At 34.9% G+C, this 17437-nt stretch overlaps 1 protein-coding gene across 1 annotated transcript; it reads right to left on the bottom strand.

The window, feature by feature from the left end:
- Positions 1 to 6503: 6503 nt before the first annotated feature.
- Positions 6504 to 9151, bottom strand: LOC114531473 (adhesion G protein-coupled receptor E2-like). Its single transcript, XM_028553079.1, has 6 exons — positions 8944 to 9151; positions 8169 to 8214; positions 8004 to 8048; positions 7691 to 7816; positions 7481 to 7606; positions 6504 to 6655 (listed from the first exon to the last, which is right to left on the bottom strand). The coding sequence occupies exons 1-6, from the start codon at positions 9100 to 9102 to the stop codon at positions 6504 to 6506; spliced, it is 654 nt and encodes a 217-aa protein (XP_028408880.1). The 5' UTR covers positions 9103 to 9151.
- Positions 9152 to 17437: the final 8286 nt, after the last annotated feature.

Raw genomic sequence — 17437 nt, 5'->3', positions numbered from 1 at the left:
TATAAATATTCTAGGAATAGAAGAGTTAATGCTATGCATGCATTGGGCAAAAATAGCAAATCATAGCTGTTGTCTTAAAATTTTTAAAAACCATTACCAGCAGACAATTTGATAGAATACAAGAATGTTGGTTCTTGTTTGTGAGTTTGCGAATGACTCAAAGCCTTTCCAATATATGAATTTGGAGATCATAAAGATCGACCTGTTTGGGTAAAAGAACTAACTAAAGTTGCTACGTATTTTTACGTCTCGACCTAATCCATGCTGTTTTGCGTGACCATGCAAGGCTCAAAACTGTCAAAACAGGTGTACTGACCCGTATGTGTTGACTTCCGAAAAAATCAATGCCTGAGGTGGAAATTTTTAAGTCTAAGAAATGAATTTTTTCATTGTGAAAATTGTCTGCTGTGAACCTTAGATTTAGTTTTGTTCAAGCTTTTAAGTCTATTCCAACGACCAAAAGAATGTCTTCGGCCTAATCAATACGAGACTTTCTGTCGTCAACATACCTACGATAAAATTAAATTTTATATTTCTATTTTCTATAACAAATCACCTACAGTGACTTTCTCGAATTCAGTGAGCTGTATAATATTCGATAGTACCGGAGGTAAACTAGTTATAACCCAGAGAAACGCCGTCTGATTGCTCATAGAAATTATTATCAAACGAAAAAGATGTTTTGATCGTTTCTTCTCATTTGATGTGCAATCACTTTTTACTATAATGTGCCTTTGAAACGAACCATTGATATAATACTAAAACATGTTTTTGAGGATAAGTTGTTTGACACCACGCTTTCTCAACACACGCTAAAAAGCTTTTGTTAGATTGCGCCACCAAAACATCCTTCTCTTTTTAACTAAATATAATTTTCCATTACATTCATGCAGCTTTGCATTAGAATTACCTGATTGATATTCTGTTTCCAAAAACCTTTACAAGGACAAGTACATTAGTAACGCGGGCCCAAGCAGTTACGGAAATAGAGACAACCTGTTCTAACCTGCTTCTCTGACAAACCCGTGGTCACGGTGAATGACTTCAAACATTGAAATTTTACTATTTCGGAGCGTGATACACTTGGAATGTTGTCACACACTTAAGGTACGTCTCCCATTTTCACTCTTCTGATACATGCTATTTAGCTAGTAAAACTTGTATCTTCCACATTATCTTTTTCCCAGAGTTTACTGCATGCAAAGTTTCACCATACTAAGTACAGGATATGCCCGTAAAGTATCAAAATTTTCTTTGTGAAGTAATGTGCACGATTCTGAAAGTCTGTTTCAGGTTCCAAAATTTCCAATAACGCTTCGAAAAACCTTTTATATATACTGATATTGGATCATGTATATCCGTTTAAAATTCAAACAACTAATGGAGCTTACTATATTGTATTAGCTAAGTTGGAATATTTTTGTTTCCGTACTTCACCTAGTCTCAGTGCATTTCAACATATTACTTTTTTCTGACTATATCAGTTTTCATTCTTGAAAAGCACGATTTAACCATGCTTATTTTACCGGGACTAGCAAACCATTTTAAATTTACCAATAAAACTATAAAATCATGGAATTTTGAACTACACGCAATTTTGTGGAAATAGTGATAAAATACTATCAAAATAATTTGTTTGATTATAATTAGAGTCAGCTTGTAGAGTTTAAAATGATACTGAAGCTGATATAGCCTACAATAAAATACAGTATCGAAATACTGACAACATCCAATCAGCCTCAGAAACATCAAGTTTGAATTACCAGTTTGCCACCAGTTTGTGAACAATTGCACATGCTAACTTCCAAATCATGTTAATTTTCGAAGAGTGATATTGCCACCTGGTAGAATAACCACAAGAAAAATCTTGCCTATTGATTTTCCAATAACCGAATAGGAGCGCTGTTTGAAATGCAACCAGAGATGTTTGATATGTGAACTTCGTTCCCCGAATGTTGCGATTTCCCCTCATTTCTTGACCAAAAAAGGCGTGAAACAAGTTTTACCGTATCACAATATATAATTATGATCAGATCAAGGTTAAAAAACTCGTAGCATTCCAGAACGTATTATTCATCGTCCAATTTCAGTTAACTCAAAGCGAGTAAATAATCAGAGACGTTGTTTTCCCTCGAGTCTCAATGTGTCTGTTGACTTCGTCTCGGGAAAACTTTCAGACTCTTGGGGAAACAAAACTCACTATTTCCCTCGGGAGCATACATTAAGTGTGTAATATACTTGGTCTTAACACTTTTTTTAATGTTTGACATCATTTGATATCGTATTAAGGTTTGGACGTTTTAATTTTCATGTCTTGAACGTAATGTTAATAAACTAAAGTCTTTGTTTAAGTTCATTTGCATTGGCTTCGGCACATGAAAAGTTCGACGTCTGAAACAGGCCTAGACATTTTAATAGTCTTAATATTGGATTTTCTATTACTGTGAAGTGTCTAGAACAGAATTTGATTGTGTGCTATAGAAATACTTTATTATTATTATATCTATCGAAAGTTGACGATGCTTCCCTCTAAACGCGATTGTCCCTGCAGTATGTCACCCCCAATCGAGCTGTGTTGCTCGCACCCAGGGCCAGGGGAGAATATTTTGGTTCAGGCCAGATCGACCGATTAGGTTATACTATAACATGGCGCATGCGCATGTTGCAACAAGAACTTAGTCTCACTCCTTCCTTGCTTTTATTTAGGTATATAAAGAAAAATGGAAATACACATGACTTTTTTTCCATTTGTTGTCCTTTTTGTATCAACTGGTTGTATGATCGAAGATGATTCGTCCAAGAAAATTATTGATAAGTTCGATTCGGCTCGAAAATTGGTGGAGCAGTCAAAGAAAGGTGGCATGAGCTATGACCTGTTGTGCAGTGAGATAGAAAAGGGGGGATACGACAAGATTGCTTGCCATCTTAGTGATTTTCCTTCAGTTGGTTTACTGGTTTGCAAAGCTCCTAAATACGGGCGTCCAGCTATCTCTTGCCAGGAAAGCATTCAAAAGGAATTAAAGAATCTGATGGCACTGCAAGATAGCTACAAAATCAAAACGATTGAGTTTGATGAACAACCTATCAACGAAATAAAATGCGGAGAGAAATTTCTCATGAAGTCTAGTTCGAGAGAGAATGCATGCAGTGGTCTTTTGTTTGGATGGGTGGAGAGGGGAGTTGGAATTTTCCAGCATATTCGCGATCATGTCGCACACAAAACTGTCCGCGAGTTAATCGATAATGTCATTTCTGTTACAACGAAGGAAGGGCTCAAAAAGACAACGGTTGATCTTGAGAAGATAATTACATTCATGGCAGAGGATCCGGGCGAGGTTGTCTTCAGGCAGATATGCGAACTTCAGGGATTTTTTCTCTCTGATGGAGGATTCCTCGTGAATGACCCGGTCGAGATTTTTGTAAATATCCCAATATGTGGCCGTTGTTGGAACGACAGAGATGACCCCGAACCAACAACAGCAGATGTATATTTTGCCTTACGAAAGATGGTTGCTGAGTTTAAAAATGTGATCATGAACGGACGAACTCATAAATATATCTAAATTCCTCATCCCACAGATAGCATTAAAATGTTGCATGGGCATTATGAGTAATATTTCAAATCTAAGTTCGTGTTCTCAAAGAATCGCTTTCTTAATCCAAGTGCCATGAACAGTTTTAGAGTGTAGTTAGTTTTTGAGTTTAGGCTATGTACACACGAACGTCTTTTTAGAGCGTACGTTTTCAAAATCGTTTATCGCTTTGAGGCCTTGTCCACATGATCCAAGGAAAAATATGCTCAATGTTAAATGACTAAAATCAACTTTTATGGTAAATTGACGGTATTTGAATTAAAACTGTTTTGGCATGAAAACGAAAAAGAAAACACTCGAAAACGTTCATGTCTGCATGTACATTGTCTTAATCTGATGTGCTAATAATTTTTAAGAATGACTTACTGCAATATTTTAAAATTTGCATAGCCGCGGACTAAATCGTCAGGCTGTTGGCTATTGCGTTGAGAAGCTGTAGAGATTGTTCAGGGAGACGGCTAGAAACATAACCAATAAAGCAGTAATTTGTCTCTGGAAGTGCATTTATTTTTTTTCCTCCAATCAAACTAGTGCAAGCACGTAGGTTTATAGGATCACTCTTATGCGATTTCTTAACTACATACATTCAGTGCAAGTATCGGAGATTCCTTATTAAACGATAACTAGAAACCTCCTTCAGAATAATCTCGTGCAAAATGAATTTTAGCGCTAAATCATTATTTACAAACACTGTTCTTATTTTTCCCATGTGATCTGAAATGGCGGGAAAATGGCGAGTGAGCAGCTACAAATGCTTCGTAACTAATTCACTCGTTCACATCAAAAGAGGAAAATCGTACATAAAATCACGGCAAAAATCGCAAGTGTAAACGGGCCTTCATGACTTTTTATACTGATACCATGTACTATTTAAAAAACGAGTAGGAGTGCTTTATCACATATAAAACACGAAGCGGAGTGTTTTAGATGTGATAAAGCACGATCTACGAGTTTTTTTAATTGGCTTAAAAAACGTATCCATCTTATGAGTTCAATGGCGAAGAAATTTTAAAAATAAACCTTGTCAAAGCCGAGAAAATCAAAGTTAAAGTTTATGTAAATGAACATGAATCTATATCACATATAAAGACACTGATTAAACATTAATTTCTTTTGAAATTTACTCATGAATTATTAATGAGTTTTTTAAATATTATATAATACACCGAAAAGCATTGATATAATTTTCGAATGTCAAAAGAGGGCTTTCCGAAATTACCCTTTAAAAAGCCCTTATTATTATATGTTCATTTAACGGTCTATATCCGCTTGTTCTTATATTGCGATGCCTGTCTTGAAGATTTGCCAATTGTGTTAAGCGTGCACTTTACAAATAACATTCAGTTTAAATATAACACTTCCACCTCTCCTGGAGAAAAAACTAGACTGCCAGCAAGGAGGGATTGTGTTTTGCTTTTACCAAAGGTATATCCAGGCGGAGTTTGATAGGAATAACCTAGATTTGCGTAACTTTTGTATGTTTGGTGACTAACAGTTTTGTCAAAAATGCTAAAATCAGGTCCAGCTCCAAATTTAGGCCCAGAGTCCTTGTTTGATTTAATTGCTTCTTTGTTACTCGGATCTTTCAGAGGCAATTTGAACGGCGGGAGATTATCGTTATTGCGAAATGAAAACAAAAAGGAACCTGGAGCAGACCGAGACGATGAGATAGCTGCCCATTTAGCTGTCGCGAATCCTCCAAAGATAAGAATAGTGCCATTTCTTACAACTTTTACAACTGTCAATGTCGGGACTTTTCCGTCGCATCCATCATGAAATTTTTTAATTTCCTCCTCACCTGATTCGTATCTTTGCGGCCGCCAACAAACTCTCCAATTCCCTGACACCGGCAGCCATATTCCCAAAAGTTTTGTAAATTCTGGTGACTCGCCGGCCATTATGTCTGAATCCAATTCATGGACTATAAATATATAATATTGAAGGAATTCTTATTAGCAAAACCAATGCCCTGCCTCAACATGGAATGCCTTGTGAAAATGTCTATTTAGATATTACTTGCCTAAACATTCTGTTCCATTACCAAAAAAACCGTGGAGACATTGAAAGTTTAAAAAATGCTTTTACAAAAACGTTTACGAAATGACAGTTAAATTGCTGACGTTCTCATTGAAATACAAACTTTCTGTCTCAGCCAATCAGAACGTTCCGTGTGTAATTCTAATCTCAGCGCGAAATTAGTACCCTCGCTAGCGCTTCGCGGCCGCTCGGGGATAATGTAACAATAGCGTTGATGTTCCAGAGCATAGTCATTCTTCTAACTGGCTTAGATCAGTGGGCTAAAATATAACTCAGCACGGCAAATTTATCATTTTAGCCCGCAAAATACACCGCAATGCACGCGAAAGTTAAAATAATACGCAATAAATTTTAAAAGAAAATACATAATGCGGAACGAGAATATATTAGCCCCCACCTCCACTTAACGATCTTCCGCCGTCCACGCTGGTCCAACTTAGCTAAGTTTCTCCCACTCGTGCAGGCTCATATTGTCAGCGGACAACTTACATAAAATTGAGAGCAAGGCGTAAAACGAAAAGCTTTTAATTTTTTATGCGAAGACCGCTGAAAAACTGAGCCCTCTTTACCGGGAGAAAATTTGCCGAATATGACCAACGTGGTCTATGGTAAGTAAATACAACTTGTTAAAACCTTTGAGGCTACATTACCTTGGTAATGTAGAAATATTTTTATGAGCTAGACGAATAATTATTTTCTATCTCCTTATATGTAATGTACTAACGGGGAGACAATTTTGTTGCAAAGTATTACAATTTATAATGTCATTTTATTCAAGTAAGGTTGCCTTTTAAAATTTAAGATCGGGGGGGGAAAGTAAGGAAAAAAATTAAAAAGTTTAAAAGGTTCTTTTCCGTGGAAAAGATTGTAAAATTAATATAATGTAAAATAATTAATCTTGCCTGAACATGTTGTCCCATTTCCAGCAAATCCTCTGCGACAGTGACATTCGTAGGAGCCAATAGTGTTTTTGCAGGTTGCATTTGAGTGACATTTGTGAGTTCCCAGGGAACAGTCGTCAACGTCTGAAATAAACGATCTTGTCAGGAGCCTAGTCGAAGACCACTTACACTGTTTAATATATCTTCATGAATTGCATTGCATTGCATTTAAGAAATGATCCGTCAAAAGAATTCTGGTACACTCGACTTCATAAAACAGAACAATGTCGTACCAGATTCTTTACATGCAGCTAGTAGTGCTTATATCGATAACTCTGTCTACTTGGTTCGAACCTCTAGCTATATAAAAAATCGATTAAAATATTCTTGCCTGAACATGTTTTCCCACTCCCAACAAATCCTCCGCGACAGCGACATTCGTAGGAGCCAATAGTGTTATTGCAGGTTGTGTTTGAGTGACATTTGTGAGTTCCCAGGGAACACTCGTCAACGTCTGAAATAAACGATCATGTCAGGAGCCTAGTCGAAGATCATGCACTTACATTTTATAGGCGTCAGATCCATTTTTAACGCAAGAATTTCTATCATATTATAATTATAGTTTATGAACTCTTTATCGTTTATTTCAGATGTTGACGAGTGTTCCATGGGAACTAACAAATGTAGCTCAAACGCCACCTGCAATAACACTATTAGCTCCTACGAATGTCACTGTCGCGGAGGATTTGCTGGAAATGGGATAACATGTTCAGGCAAGATTATTTTGATAGACTTTTTTTATATATTTAGAGGTTCCAAGTAGACAGAGTTATCAATATAAGTACTTCTAGCTGCATGTAAGGAGTCTGGTGCGACATTGTTCTGTTTTATGAAGTCGAGTGTGCCAGCATTCTTTTGACGGATAGAATACTTAGAAAGTATAAAGTCGACGTTAAATATTTTACATACCTGTGCAATTTTTTCCATCTCCTGAATATCCAAAGAAACACGTGCAGTTGTATGAACCATTCGTATTGTTACAACTCGCATCTGTGTGACATACTTTGGCAGATACATTTGCACATTCGTCAATGTCTAAAAATGTGAGTTTCTCAGAAAGTATATAAAGCATATTTAAACGATAAAAAGCGTGATATTTATTATACGTAATTTGTTTACCTGTGCAGTTCTTTCCATTTCCTGAATATCCAGTGAGACACGTGCAGTTGTATGAACCATTCGTATTGTTACAACTTGCTTTTGAGTGACATACTTTGGCTGATACATGCAAACATTCGTCAATGTCTAAAGCAGCAAATGATTTAAAAATGTTTCAAATGATCATTTCAAATCAATCAAAATAAAACAGTTCACATTAGGATACATTAATTTACAGGCGTCCTTAAAATGAGCTTCATTGGAAGATTTGAATCTTAACCTTTGGAAATTTATAACCATCGCAGAGCTTGAGAAGTGGAGGCAGATTGTTTACCTGTACAATTCTTTCCGACCATTGCATAACCAGGGAGACAAGTGTCTAAAAAAACACAAGAAAAACAAGTTTTCTCATCGTAAAACCCAAACAAAAAAGCATATATAAATATTCAGGGAGTCGAGGTACACCAACTATATATTTTTGAGAATTTTAGAACAGTACCCGCACTTCCGTTGAAATTTTCTCTGTTTCGTTTCTCGTTCTTTGTCTATTCAAAATTGATTACAACAACATTGCCGTAGTTTGAAACAAGACAAATTACATTCACAAATATTAGATTATTTCTAAAATTACATACTCGATTCTTTCTTTAGCTTGTTTTATAGTTTGCATAGGAAAATTTAGTTATCTTCAATATCGTCATTTGGCGTTAAACCCGAATATAGATCAAAACTCAAAAACAGAAACAACCTAAAGCATTAATTTAAATTTCGTTGTCAAATTATACTCATATTCTTATTTCTGGAACTTATTTACCCACAACTTGCCGACACATGCGTATATTGTGGTGACAAGTGTTTTGGCAACCCCAGCAAAAGACAATTCCAAACGTTATAAAATTATAATAAGTGCCTTTTATTTCTATACGAACTGGGAGGAAGTGATATCCGTTTGCCTTAAAAATTTTGCAAACACCGCACAACGTTAACTTTGAGAAAAGTTTTTGTTGTTAAAAAACGAACTTATAATTAAATTTGTCACCAATCATTTCTCAAATGCGTAAGATTTTCACGAAAGCGTAAATATTGCCGGAGAAACGTTAGCCCGTCATTGATCGGAGCAAATATATTTGTACTCCAATTAATCCATTCTATTTTCCTGCTAATATAGATATAATTTATCTATTGCCGGCTTGCAATTTTAAAGCGGTTATAGCTCTACATGCGGATGTGCCGATGTGTATGTAAATACAAGCTAAGAGTCTCGCAAACCTCACCGCTTCAATATCTAGCATCAATACCCAATCTCCTGCTTTTACTTTTTCTCTTTCTTTAGTAACGTTTGTCAGTTGGCAATTTTCAACATTTTTTGTCGTTCTGTAGTTGAATCCAACACATTTGTTTTCGTCTTTGCAATGATTGTGACATCCTAACATGACATGTAAAGATGTAATATTGTGTCTCGATATTATTTCATCAGCGGGCAATGATGGACCACCTAAAAATTTTAAGGAGACTCGTTAAAACTTTTGGAACGAGAATTGAATCCGAATTTATCTGTATGATTGGATGGGTAAATACATTTTAATCATGGAGTATTAAATAAAAACAATATCTTTTACTAACGAGATTCTTATAGGACACCAAAACATCTCAATAATGATAAAAATTTTAAAATGCAAATATCGAATCTTGTATAGGTCAGTTTACACATGACTAAAAGAATTGTTAGTCTTTTAAACGAAATTTAACGTCAATGATATTTTACTAAACAACATTAGGGATGACTCGCCTTTTATGATTAAGTAACTTCTTGGAAAACATTGGTTTGCAAGAACGTTTCCAATATCAAGCAACAGCAAGATCAAGGTAGCTGCTACAAGCATCATTTAAATCGTCTTTTGTCTGATCAAAAATATATAAAATGGGAGACGTTTCCTAGAGGTATGACCAGGAAAGAAAACGAATAGAACTGTATCGTGAGGTACAGTATCGTGTTGGTTGTGTTTAAGAAAAATTTAATTACGTTGCTATAAGCACAATATATACCTAGGTTAATAAGTAAGGGGACTTCTTAAATTATTTGTCTAATGTCATGACTGTCTTAGAGTAAAATGTTTGTGTTTATACTTAATGCGCCAAAGATCATTTTAATTAGTAATATTTTACTGTTTTTGAATTCGAACTTCAAGAGGAGGGGGAGCATTGCATCGAGCACACATGCATTCAGTATACACACATATATATGGAACACACGCATACAGTATATAGTTTCGACAAACGGGCGAATAGCAGCCGTCACTCAATATATCTATCAAACCTCCTTTTATGGGTGGTTATTCAGTATTATATGACTATTCACATTATTTAACAATTTTTCGGTGGCATATGCTGTGCTGTGTATTGTGTACTTTTGGAAAAGGATTCCACTTATTTTGTCAATGACGTAGCCTTATCTAGACTACTGTAATTTTTCTTTTCTCTTTCCCCTTCGCATCCGCGTCGGTTATAAACTGCTAGCAACAGCCTGTACTTTTTATTAACCCCCACTTCTTTCCGATATAAAATTATGACCTTACACAGCCATTGCATGAACATTTGTCGAATATTGCTACCGTACATCGCGTAAGCAGTTCAGAGTGATTAATTTTAATACGAAAAACGACATTGAAGTTATTTTCCATTGATGAAAATGAGTTGTTCAAAACACAAATGACGATATTTTGACAATGCAGCCTAGGATTAAGGAACTACAGTGTTGTTTGCTTCATAAGTACTGTTTTACTATTATAATTTTGAACTTACATACATGTACCCTTGATTCAAGCAGAAACAAACGAAATTAGTCCCATTCTGGTTAAAAATTCGCCATTTTTATTCGCAATATTTTACTGTTTTTAAATTCAAACTAGAAGGTGAGAGCTAGGTAGCATTGCATGGAAGATACATGCATATAGTTAGTACACGCGCGATTACGCTCAAAAAATCACCAAAAAAAAGATTATATACATTGAGCTAAGAGGAAAAAACAGCGTACCGTACAACACGGTATATATATAACCGAAATACCGCTCTAAAAATTTTATAAGCGAAATGCGGTTTAAAAGACCTGAAAACTAAAATAGTGAAAATACCACGACTTAATTTCTTCAGGAGAACGATCGAGGCCCCTTACTTAATTTAATTCAAACACCGGATATTACTGAAACTTGAAGTGCAAATTATAGAAGCATGCAATATAACTTAATTTGCAGTTTTAGTTAATTGAAAAATTAAAAAAATTAATCATCTTTTATTTTCAAAACAGCGAATGCCGCTCGTAAACAGTACGTGCATTATTATGTAGCCTAGTTTTGACAAACTTAAAGGGCGAACAGCAGCCGTCACTCAGTATCTATATCAAACCTCATTTTAAGGGTAATTATTGTTATGAACATTTGCATTATTTTCAGAAAATGAAAAAAAATATATTTCGCAAAAGATTCGGCAAAAGATTTGGGATTCCAATGTGTGTGGCATATGTTGTGTATTTCGAAAAAAGACTTCCATTCATTCTCCCAATGAGAAAGCCTTATCTGCACTGTAATTTATTTTCTTTCTCTTTCTCTTTCGCATCCGCACCCATGCACACAGCCATATTAACCATTTGTCGAGTGTTGTTACCGGGCGAATTGCAGCCGTCACTCAGTATTTCTATCAAACCTCATTTTAAGGGTATTTATTGTTATATGACCACTCACATTATTTTACAGATAATGAAAAATAGTATATTTCGCAAAAGATTCGGCAAAAGATTTGGGATTCCAATTGCGTGTGGTATATGCTGTGTATTTCGGAAAAGACTTCCACTCAATCTCCCAATGAGAAAGCCTTATCTATGCTGTAATTTATTTTATTTTCTCTTTCCCATTCGCATCCGCACCCACACAGGCATGCATTAACCATTTGTCGAGTGGTGTTAGCGTTCATGATCGCGAGCAGTTCAGAGGGACAAATTTAACACGAAAAACGACATTCAGTTAAGCTACTTAACGTTGATGAAAATGACTTGTTCATGCACAACACAAATGACATTATTTTGACAATGCAGCCAATGAGTAAAGAACTAAAGTGTTGTTTGCTTGACGAGAACTGTTTTACTATTATAATTTTGAACTTATACATGTCCCCGGAATTCAAGCAGAAACGAAATTAGGCCCATGCATTTATTGTGGTTAGAAAGTCACCATTTTTATTAGTAATGTTTTATGGTTTTTGCATTCGAACTTAAGGGGAGGGGAGCATTGCACGAAGCTTACATGCATGCATGCAGTACCCATGCACCATTGCGCTCAAAAAATCATCAAAAAACCTTAATAAATTATTATATCCGTGTTGACATAGATAGCTACTTCGAGCTAAAAAGGAAAAAAAAACAACGTAGCTACAACTTATACCGCCATACCGCTCTAATAACCGAAATGCTGTTTAAAAAGACCGCAACACTGAAAACCAAAACACCACGACTTAATTTCTTCAGGAGAACGATCGAGGCCCCTCATGAACTGTTCAATTCAAAAACCAATGTATACTACCGAAACTGAAAATTATAGAAGCATGCAATATAACTGCATGAATTTGCAGTTTTACTTAAAAATTTAAATTAACTATATATCTTTTTTTTTCAAAAAAGCGAATGCCTGTCATAAATAGTACGTGCATGGGCTAACTTAACGGGCGAATGGCAGTCGTCACCCAGTATTTCTATGAAACCTAATTTTAAGGGTTTCTAAAATGTGCCGGCCAAAAAGTTAATAATAAGGAGTATTGGCTGGTTGTTTTTTTATATGAAATACCGTTTCGTATGTTTCAGGAAAATATTTAGGATTCCAATTGCTGTCATTTACGTGTGGCATATGCTGTTGCTGTGTATTTCGGAACAGAATTCCAACTGTAATTTATTTTATTTTTTCTTTCCCCTTCGCATCAGCGTCAGTTATAAAGTACTAGAAACAGCCTATTCTCTATTAGCTAACTCCCATGCACTTTTTTCCTATATATAACCCCAGCTAGATGACGCCATGAACCACTTGTCGAATATTGCTACTGTTCGCAAGCAGTTCAGGGTTAATGATCAATTTAATAAGAATAAAATAAAAAAGACATTCAAGCTATACAAGAGCTGTTTATATCATGTCGAACTTGTACATGTCTCCTGAATTCAAGCAGAAACAAACGAAATTAGTACCATGCATTCTTGTTAAAAATTCGCCATGAAAATACACGCTAGGTTATCTCAAAAGCGAGAGCCTGGCGTAATACAAGCAATTCTGCTGTGCCAATTACAGGATTAAAAGATAGACAGTTGCGTAGCTAACCTTAAAATCCATCGTATACTATCATGCTATCAACATTTTAAGTTTTTATCATTAATTCCTCCAATTGAAATCAATTGCTCTCGCAGTTAGTGAAAATGAAAAATAATGCCACAAAGAATGTAATTGATACCTTAGAAGAAGTAACACAAAACCATGCACCGATAAAGGAAGTCCTCCGTAGTAAGACTAAACAATTTGATAAACCGTGGATGAAGTAATGGTATTCTAAAATCAATTAAAATTAAGCAGCGAATGTATCGCTCACATTTTTTAGCAACGATGCGAGGAAAGTTATGCAGTATAAACAGTATGCCAATAGATTGAATAAAATTAAAGCTATAAGTAAAACTAAATATTATAATAACCAGTTTGAAAAATATAAAACCAACTTGAAAGCAACATGGAAGCTCATTGGCAATCTAATCAGACGTCAGCCGAAAGGGCAGTTGTCTCCTACGCGATTAATAAGAAATGGAAATATATACACCGATAAATATGAAATAGCTAATCAATTTAATCAACACTTTGCTAATGTTGGCGCCAATTTGGCAAACAAATTAAATATACCCCTTACCAGCCCAAGAGCATACATACATAATTCGCCTGTATCAAGTTTTGTCATGTCATCTGTGACTGAATCACAAGTAAGACAATTGTTTTTCACTCGATGGAAATAAGTCTTCCATCAGCATCCCTAATACCATTATAAAAATCTCATCATCTATTATAGCTCCAATTTTCACTTCTATTTATAATGAATCAATAAATACTGGTGTTGTCCCAAATGTTCTAAAAATCTCGCGTATTACACCAATTTACAAGAACGGCATAGAAATTGACCCAAACAATTATCGACCAATATCGATACTATCACCATTTGCAAAGGTGCTAGAACGTTTGATATATGAACAGCTAGAAGGTTTTCTTACTAAAAACAAACTAATATTTGACTATCAATTTGGTTTAGAAAAGGCTATTCCACAGAGCAAGCCATTCTGGAAATTACAGATAGAATAAAGTTAGCAATTGATAATAAGAAATTAACCTGTGGTTTGTTTTTAGACTTTTCTAATGCATTTGATACGGTTGATTACAAAATTATTTTGGCGAAACTATATATAGTTATATATAAATATGGCATACGTGGTACTCCCCTGACAAGGTTCAGTAATTATTCAAATAATAGACAACATTACGTCAAAATAGGAAACACTGAATCTGATAACTTAACTATGACCCGTGGCGTTCCTCAGGGATCAACTCTTGGACCACTCCTTTTTACACTATATTATATAAATGATATGCCAAATTGTTCAAGTAAACTTACATTTCGAATTTTTGCCGATGATTGCAATTGTATTTTACTCAAGCACGAACATTGATGATGTTGAAAAAGTGATGAATGAAGAACTAAATCACATATTTCAATACTGCGATGCTAATAAATTATCAGTTAATATAAATAAAACTAATTTCATGGTAATAACTTCTAGTAAGAGACGTGAACGCAAAATACAACTTATCAGAAACATTAAAAAGAAAAACCATATTAAATATTGAGGTATATATATATTGGTAAAAATTTAACATGGGATCAACAGATTAGCCATGTGAATAATAAAATTGCCAAGAATACTGGAATTAATAATAAACTTAGATATTAATTTATATTGATTTAAAGTTGCTAAAGCAACTCTATTTTACACTCATCTATCCCTATATTAATTATGTTTGATGAGTTGGGGAAATGTTTATACCTCAAAACTGAAGAAATTGAGAACATGTCATAATAAATGCATTAGAAGCATATTCTTGGCAGGCAAAAGAGAGAATGCTTCACCGAATTACAGCCTATTAAGTATTCTAAAATTAGATAGTGTTTTCAAACTCAAATTAGCTCTATTCACTTATAAAGTTTTAAACGAAAAAGCTAAATTACCTATAATATTTTCTGACACTATTACTCTTGCATCATCCCGGCACTCATACAATACCAGATTTGCTGCACAATGTAACTTTTCCAGACCAAATGCGCGAACTAATTATGGAACACAAACATTTCTATTTACTGCGTCTAAACTCTTGGAGTCCGTCGATAATAGAATTAAACAATCCAAATCAATTTTTTTATTTAAGAAAGCATATAGCCAATCTTTGCTTATTTCACAAACACAAGTGTAAATAGATTAAATAGTAATTTCTACTTGTGTGGAGATTTAATTATCTATTCAATTACCTACCGTCCAAATTTCAAATAGTAATTAAATGTAGGCAGTGACCAACTCGGAAGCATGAAACCTTTATATATTAACTTCTCCTTAGTTTTATTTCAACTTATAACTATTGTAAATATCTTTGTAATCTATTGTGGAAACGTGTGAATGTGATTAAATGTCTAAATGTCTAAAAAAAAATATCTGCTGATTGGCTAGTACGGATGATTTCAGATATCTGTCGGTGCCCTTGCTATTTTTCAGCGGACATATTGTTATCTGACGGTGCCCGCGCTTTTTTACCAGCGGACATAGTGTTTTCTGTCGGTGCCCGTCGTATTTTTCAGCGTTTAGGTTGTTATCTGTAGACACTGGGTTATATAATAATTCATAGAAAACTTGCTCGCTGCCAGAAAGTGAAGCAAAAAAATATGGCGGATTTTCAGCTTTGCTGACGCCACATGGCCTTAAATAGCCTTGGTAGTCACCGCTGACATATCGTGATCCAAAGACAAAAATTGAGTCATCTCATCTTGGTTTTCTGTGAATAATTTTTTCCTAGGAGTGTTTCCTAAGGAGTGTTCGTTAATTCCAGATGTTAATTACCGCGTATGTCTGAAGAAGTACGTGTTTAAATTATCATTGCATGCTAACTTCATACTTGAAGCTTAAACCTAAAATTGTTTATTTCAATTTTTAATGACTCGTTCCTTTTACAACAAATACATGCATTATATATTGCCACATGCATCGCCACTGATCACTTTTCTCACCACTTCACATCACTTTTTCTGATAACAATCCTGAGCTAGCCAGAATAAAGCTTTTGATTATTAAGTTACTCAAATGAGTCGATAGAATACATTTTGATATCATTGTTTTTAGGCAGCCATCAGTCCAGCAAGTATCGTGACGCGTGCATCGGGGTAAAACTTATTGATACGAGAAATAATCTCTATATAGGTACACTTCTGATAATACGTATTCTGTATTCAGGGAATAAATTCTGGTTCTGATTCATTTAAATTTAGTCCGTTGAATTAAGTCCATGATTTGCTGATTAGTTTTATAGGATTCTAACCCATTATATTTCGTTAATCATATTACTGATTTGACACTTTTCCAACGAAAGAACATAGCTAAAACTCAAATTTGATATCAAAACAAATATCTAATTGTCGGAATTGAAACAGTTATAGAAGGGAACCTAATTTCAAAATTTGTCAGCGACGTGTTGCTAATGCAGAAAATATGGCCATGCATGCCAGGTTTGTGCTCAAAAGTGCACCGTGACGGGCTCAAAAGACAATCAGATTGTGCTGTAATTTAAAATAAAGGTTTCCGATAATTTTAATTAGTCGATAAAATAGTCGATATTGAAAGTAATGGCCGGAGTTGTCTTTTAATAGTCAACTGTGAGGATGACACTCGCTCAACCTTGCTTTCCATGCATAAAAATATTTTATTTATTCCGGCATTTAAGAACAGCTGGTTTTTGCAAGCATAGAAATAGGATTGTCCCAAATATACAGTTGCTCGGAAGTTGAATTAACTAATAAAGTTTGCAGAAAGCTAATTCTTTTAAAATTGAGGTAAAATTAAAGCTGATATAAAATGAACGATGTTGTGAACAAACTCGCACTATGGACACGATAAAAACATCCGATGAAGCATGTTATGTTTATGTTTACAGTCCCCTTTCGCAAGAAACTTACAATATTTTTCTCATGCAATAATATCCTATTTTTATGGGCGTTTTTATCCCTCTTCATGCATGCACTTCATGGTGCGTGTCAAGTTTTGGGTTTATATCCTACCCGTACATATTGCACTTGGGCAAAACAGGTTTTTTTTACACTTAAGTGACAATTCTACACGGTGTGAATCTTAGTCGACAAGTGACATAATGATTTTGCGATCATGAAAAGATTAATTTTCTATAAACCACTCTCTGTTATAATCACCATGCATTCTAGCTGAGAATAAACATACGCATGAACATTGAACGAAATAATTTCTTACCGATATATGTCCGATTTCCAAAAACGCTCTCTCACTTTATCAATGTGGCGGCGCCCACTGTTCTATATAAGTTAAATATTTCCGCGAAAAAATACTCGCTTCCTACGATGTTCCTTCCACACAAGCCGTAATAAATACGTGTTTAAATTCTCATTGCTAAGCAACTTTATACTTAAAGA

The sequence above is a fragment of the Dendronephthya gigantea genome, unplaced genomic scaffold (assembly GCF_004324835.1).
Source record: "Dendronephthya gigantea isolate DGI-Jeju-01 unplaced genomic scaffold, DenGig_1.0 000072F, whole genome shotgun sequence".
Classification (NCBI taxonomy): Eukaryota; Metazoa; Cnidaria; class Anthozoa; order Malacalcyonacea; family Nephtheidae; genus Dendronephthya; species Dendronephthya gigantea.
Note: the sequence above shows the minus strand (reverse complement) of the source record. Positions and strands in the feature narration are given on the sequence as shown.